The sequence below is a fragment of the Pseudopipra pipra genome, chromosome Z (assembly GCF_036250125.1).
Source record: "Pseudopipra pipra isolate bDixPip1 chromosome Z, bDixPip1.hap1, whole genome shotgun sequence".
Taxonomy (NCBI): domain Eukaryota; kingdom Metazoa; phylum Chordata; class Aves; order Passeriformes; family Pipridae; genus Pseudopipra; species Pseudopipra pipra.
The window spans coordinates 44094932-44099983 of NC_087581.1; the positions used below are offsets into that span (position 1 = coordinate 44094932).

Below are 5052 nucleotides of genomic sequence, written 5' to 3' on the forward strand. Positions count from 1 at the left end.
AGTATCAGCTGTGAAACGAAGCTGTTTGCTATTGATCACTTATGCAATTTGGGCCATACAGGGTCCACAATGTGCTGACTCAGGTTTCAGAATGAGGTGCCTAGATAATTAATGCGTGCAAAATTCAGGCTGTCTGGAGAAATGTCATCACTAAATGAGCTAGAGGTTAGGTGGAAAGTGTTATATTAATAATGGTTCAGACATGTATACATGTGTATGTGTGTTTGTACAAATACATATGTATGTGTGTGTATTGCTATAGGTGTATGTATTTATATACACAGTTTTTTGAGAAGTGTCCTCATTAAGGGTGTTTCTAACTACATTTTACATTTTAGTATTTTGGCCAATTTGGAAAGCTTATAGGCAGAGTCAGCCAAACAGTGATAGCAAAAATTGGGGATTTCCTACTCTGGTTCTTATGGTTAATTCACTACAAGCTATGCTTATCTCTCGAAGAAAATAAGTGTCAGTGCCTTATTGGTTTGTCCTGTGAGTCTGATAGTGACGTTTCACTTTCTGGGTAAAACTGGGTGGAAGTTCCTTGAACTGGAAAGCAGAGTTGGCCAGTCTATACAGTTGATCACGTGCTGATCAGTTAACAACTCGCCTTGGAAATGTCACATTGTCACTTAAACCACTCTTCCCAGTGCAGTGAAACATGGAAATATGCAGTTGCTGATCCTGAGGACACATGTCACATACCTGTGACTGAGCAGGGTTTTGGGAGAAGGCAGCATTCATGTGGGCTCACGGTGAGGACAGCAGAAGGAGGAATGTGAAGCTCTCCTCTTCTGTTATCAGGCCAGCCCCAGCATGTCCCAGCTTCTTATCAGCCCTAGCAGAGCTGGGTTCTGACGTGCTGAGCCTCCATACATCCTGCCATAGGGTGCTACAGAGGCCGGCCCCACTGCCTCCCATTTGCACATAAAGAGGCGCTGCGATGCACGTCATGACAGATACCAACAAGGCCTGGCAGATAGACAACGTGAAGAGAGGCAATGCTGGACCTCATCATCCTCAGCATCCATTTCTTCATCTGCTTTCTCATATCCATTGCCATCTGGTGTGGAGCAAAGGTACAGTGCGGCTTTCAGTGGCTCTACATACCCTGCAGCCAGAGGCTCTTCCACCTGCAGTTTCCCTTTGGACTCTGTGTTTATAAAGACCTGTTTTAAACTGATTTTTCTGAGGAAGTGAGAGTAGCATAGTTGTACTGGGAATTTGAAGGGAACTGGAACACAGTAGCTAATTGTAAGTAAATTTAATGGGAAGGCAGTTTTTGTGATAAAGCTGCTTATATAATCTGTTGGGAGAGGGAGAGTCTGTTAGATGTTTGAAATACATAAGAGGAGGAAGGGAAAGGCAGGCACATTTGTTAGAAAGGTCAAGTTGAATACAGCTCAATAAACAAAGCTTTTTCTCTTTTGCAGAATAATTTTTTTATCAACTTACATCACTTTATCTTTCTAGCCATATTGTTATTTAAAGAATATTGGATTTACATGTGAATGTTACTCATTGCATAAATAAATTATATAGTATGTTACATTTACCATCTTTGTTTGCATATAGGTTTTGAGGGGAGAAGGTGGTTAAAGTGCAGAGTAAGTGAATAGTGATTGAGAATTTATCTTGCCTCAGGTATCAGGTTTGCAACAGCTGGTTTTCCTTGTCCGTATTCTGTTAGTGAACATGTGGACTGAACATTATCACTAAACTCCTGTGCTTTTCTTTGTCTGTATGTTGATAGTCTTTCACCAAAATTTCTCCTTTCACCTCATGCATCAGGGTTTTCTCTGGGACATCCTCTGTACCAGAGAAATCCAAATGTGACCTGCTTTATAAGTGGCTTTTTCATTTATTTGTGTGTGTGTTTCTGTGTTTTAAGGATGTAGATTTGCACAGCTCAAGCAGAGGAGCAGCTGAAATGAGGCCAGATGGTCTTATATTTATTGGCAAAGAAGAGGACATAAAGAAGTCTGGAAGAACAACAGCCAAAATCAATGGCAGAGAAATTGTTGTTTTCTACCATGAGGGGAAATTTCACGCTCTGGACTCTCGCTGCTACCGTAAGATACTTGCACATATGATCTCAATGTTGCAACAATTAAGCATAAAATATGTTTGCTACATAAATAATTATGGTATTCTGCCATGTTTCAGACGAAGGAGGCCCTTTGTGTCGTGGAGAAATAGAGGTATGTAAACAAAATAAAAATAATGCATAGAGTCATGTGAAAACTCTAATGCATTTTTTTCTAGTACTTTTATCTGAGCATACCATTGAAAAAACTGGTTATATAACAGCAGACAGCCATACAGCCAAATCATCAAACATATCTTTCATCCTAGAAGATGACTTGCTATCTTTTCTTCTTCTTTCTGCAGGATATCAATGGCCAAGCATGTATTGTTTGTCCTTGGCATAAGTTTAAAATTACCTTGGAAACAGGAGAAGGATTATATGAAGGAATAAACCCTCTGGAGCCATCACCAACACCACAGTGGCAATCAAAAGGAGTCAAACAAAGGATTCATAAGCTCACAATAGACAATGGAAGCGTTTATGTGTGTCCTCCAGATTTGTCTGTGAGCTTTGACTCTGACTATTTTGCTGAAAAGTACAAAAATGGTGGTGAGTTAGCTATGGGAAAACAAAACCACTCAGAAGCAGCAGAGTAGGTCATGGCCAGAAAGCAGAATCCTGGGGAATGCACCAATGAAAAACCAGTGTCATGAAATAAAAATGCACTGTGCCACGAAGATCATCTCCAGATTAAATTCTATTGTTAATGTTATGTTAAAGGATTGAAACACGTAGAATTGAGTAGGATAAGAAGCCCTGCATTGCCAGAAATGTGACTGATCTTCTGCCAAGGACTTTTTTTTTTTTTGCATTTCAGAAAGTCTTATTTACAGTAGAGTGCCTTATAATATTTGAAATTTTAGAAGCCCTATTTTGCTAGAATTTTTTTAAATTTTAAGAGGGGATATAGTATGTTACGGCTTATAAAACTTATTACAAAGCTAAAGGTAAATAGTCAGGTGTAAAGGTTATGTTTATATACTTAACAGTTTCTACTTATAATGCCTTCAGTATGAATGAAATGGAAATTTTTAATTTTTTGGTATTTAACTGATCTCTAAGTGCTTCTTAAGTGCCACAAATGGAAGTACAACACTTCACCATTTTTTAGTGAGCTTTTTTATGCCTGTTTGTGCATTACTACTGTGAATCTATAGAGGTATTTATTTTCCTTCTCCTCACTGAACTCCTCTTGTTCAAATTATCATATAATGTGACAATCACATCATCAAATAATGTGACAAGAAATTGTTACGTATAACTTGTTCTTCCTGCTTCTGTTGGTTAAAGAGGAAGTTGTTGGGTATAGTATGTGATGTAGTGGCCCTCATTTGCTTGTTTTCATTTATTGTAAATATATTTTTATACATTTATTTGAAAATATGTGCTTTCTGTTTAGAGCCAAAACTTGTGTTTTCCTATGTGTAGTCACTGTATAACATCATACCTGCCCCAAAAACCGCCTCCAAGGAAGTTTCTCTCTGAGCTGTACTGCTTTCCAGGACATGGTGGGGTTTTCTGCCCAGACTGTGGGGTCCAGAGTGCAGAGCTACTCTGTGAACACTGAGCATCATTGAATCATTGAATCTAGAAAAGACCTCCAAGACCATCAAGTCCAACCATTAACCCAGCACTGCCTAGCCCACCACTAAACCCTGTCCCCAGGTGCCACATCTACATGTCTCTTAAATGCATCTTGCATGGCTGCAATTCTTCAGCATGTTTTTTTTTTGTTGTTGTTGGCTTTTTGCAAATTTCATTCATAATCAAGTTCAGTTTGAAATGCCTCTTCTTCTTCTGTAAGTTTCTCTTGTGCATGCAGTAGGTTGTCTTGCTTTTAATGTATGTCACGGGGAACTAGGTCTGTGTCAACGCTATTGTTCATACAAATGTATTTAAAAGTAGTGAGGCAGAGGGACGTTTCAGAGGAAAATATCTGTGCCCCATTGATCACAATGAAAAAAGCAAAGCACACAATCAATTTATTTTACCACATCTAAACTGTGATAACCACCTTTGATCATGCCTCCTGACATTGTTTTTGTGGTCAACAGAGAGAAGTGGCACTGTGAAAGTGCTGTTTAGCTGACCTATTTCAGTTTTGTGTTTTATGAGAACTACAGCACAGAAATGTTTTCTCTTTCCTCCTCTTCCTGGCTGACCACTCAGGCAGCCAGTGCCTGCCTTCTCTTAGATGAATCACATCTACTAGAAAATGCTGTTATGTACTGACCAGTTCTGTGATTTGTTGGGTTTTTTTAAGTAAACTCCTCTTGCAGCCACAGGGTAGATGGCAGGAAGGTGGAGCAGGTGGGCAGCTGATACCTGCTGATCCCCCACTGATACCCCAAGAGGCTTGGGTGGTGCCAAGGGGGATGGACAATTGTTTCCCTTCCCTCTCTTCTCACCCAACTACCTGCACCTGTGGTGAAACTTGACGACAGATGTCGTGTCCAAGTGAAAGACATGGATCATTAAAAGGAAAATATTTGCAAGATCTGCAGATATACCTGTATTGACTCATGCAATTGCTGAGATAGTATTTTTATTGATTTCTTTTGAAGTAGTACATTCATAAAAGTAGACTGTTTACATCAATAAAGATGCAGTTCAGTTTAAGAAAGCACCAACTATGAACAATATGATACTGCCTGCATGACATTTAGAAGAATGCTAGTAATAGGAAGTTTCATTTGAAAGCTTCACAAACATGTTCATATTAGTGGAAGAGTGCTCAGGTTTTTGCAGAGTTGCATTTAGTGCCTAAAATTCAGCAAAGTGTTTAATCATATGCTTACTCTCAATCATATGGAATAAGTGAAACTGCCTGTTCAGGTGTAGATAAGTCCTTTTTCTTCAGTACTTCTCAGGCATAATAACTATCTGCAAGCTTTTAAGGTGGTTTTATTCCCTGGAAGATTGAATTAATTTAAAATATAAAGTTTGTCAGTTAGTTTGCTTTC

General features: G+C 39.0%; 1 protein-coding gene across 3 annotated transcripts; it reads left to right on the plus strand.

The window, feature by feature from the left end:
- The first annotated feature begins 823 nt into the window (after positions 1-823).
- RFESD (Rieske Fe-S domain containing) lies at positions 824-4592 on the plus strand. 3 transcript variants are annotated; one of them, XM_064640858.1, is made up of 5 exons: positions 824-1079; positions 1576-1607; positions 1892-2072; positions 2167-2201; positions 2392-4592. In XM_064640858.1, exons 1-5 carry the CDS (start codon positions 944-946, stop codon positions 2683-2685), a joined length of 678 nt encoding a protein of 225 aa, XP_064496928.1. In that variant the 5' UTR covers positions 824-943; the 3' UTR covers positions 2686-4592. The 3 variants fall into 3 exon arrangements, with proteins under 3 accessions (XP_064496928.1, XP_064496929.1, XP_064496930.1); XM_064640859.1 differs by lacking the exon at positions 1576-1607 and having other exon boundaries at positions 861-1079; XM_064640860.1 differs by lacking the exons at positions 824-1079; positions 1576-1607 and adding an exon at positions 1086-1254.
- The last annotated feature ends 460 nt before the right edge of the window (positions 4593-5052 follow it).

Bases quoted from the DNA above. Each gene is read 5' to 3' on its own strand.
- RFESD (XM_064640858.1), top strand. From the start codon at position 944: ATGCACGTCATGACAGATACCAACAAGGCCTGGCAGATAGACAACGTG. The intron at 2,073-2,166 runs GTAAGATACTTG...GCCATGTTTCAG, and splicing joins TCTGGACTCTCGCTGCTACC to ACGAAGGAGGCCCTTTGTGT. The intron at 2,202-2,391 runs GTATGTAAACAA...TTCTTTCTGCAG, and splicing joins TGTGTCGTGGAGAAATAGAG to GATATCAATGGCCAAGCATG.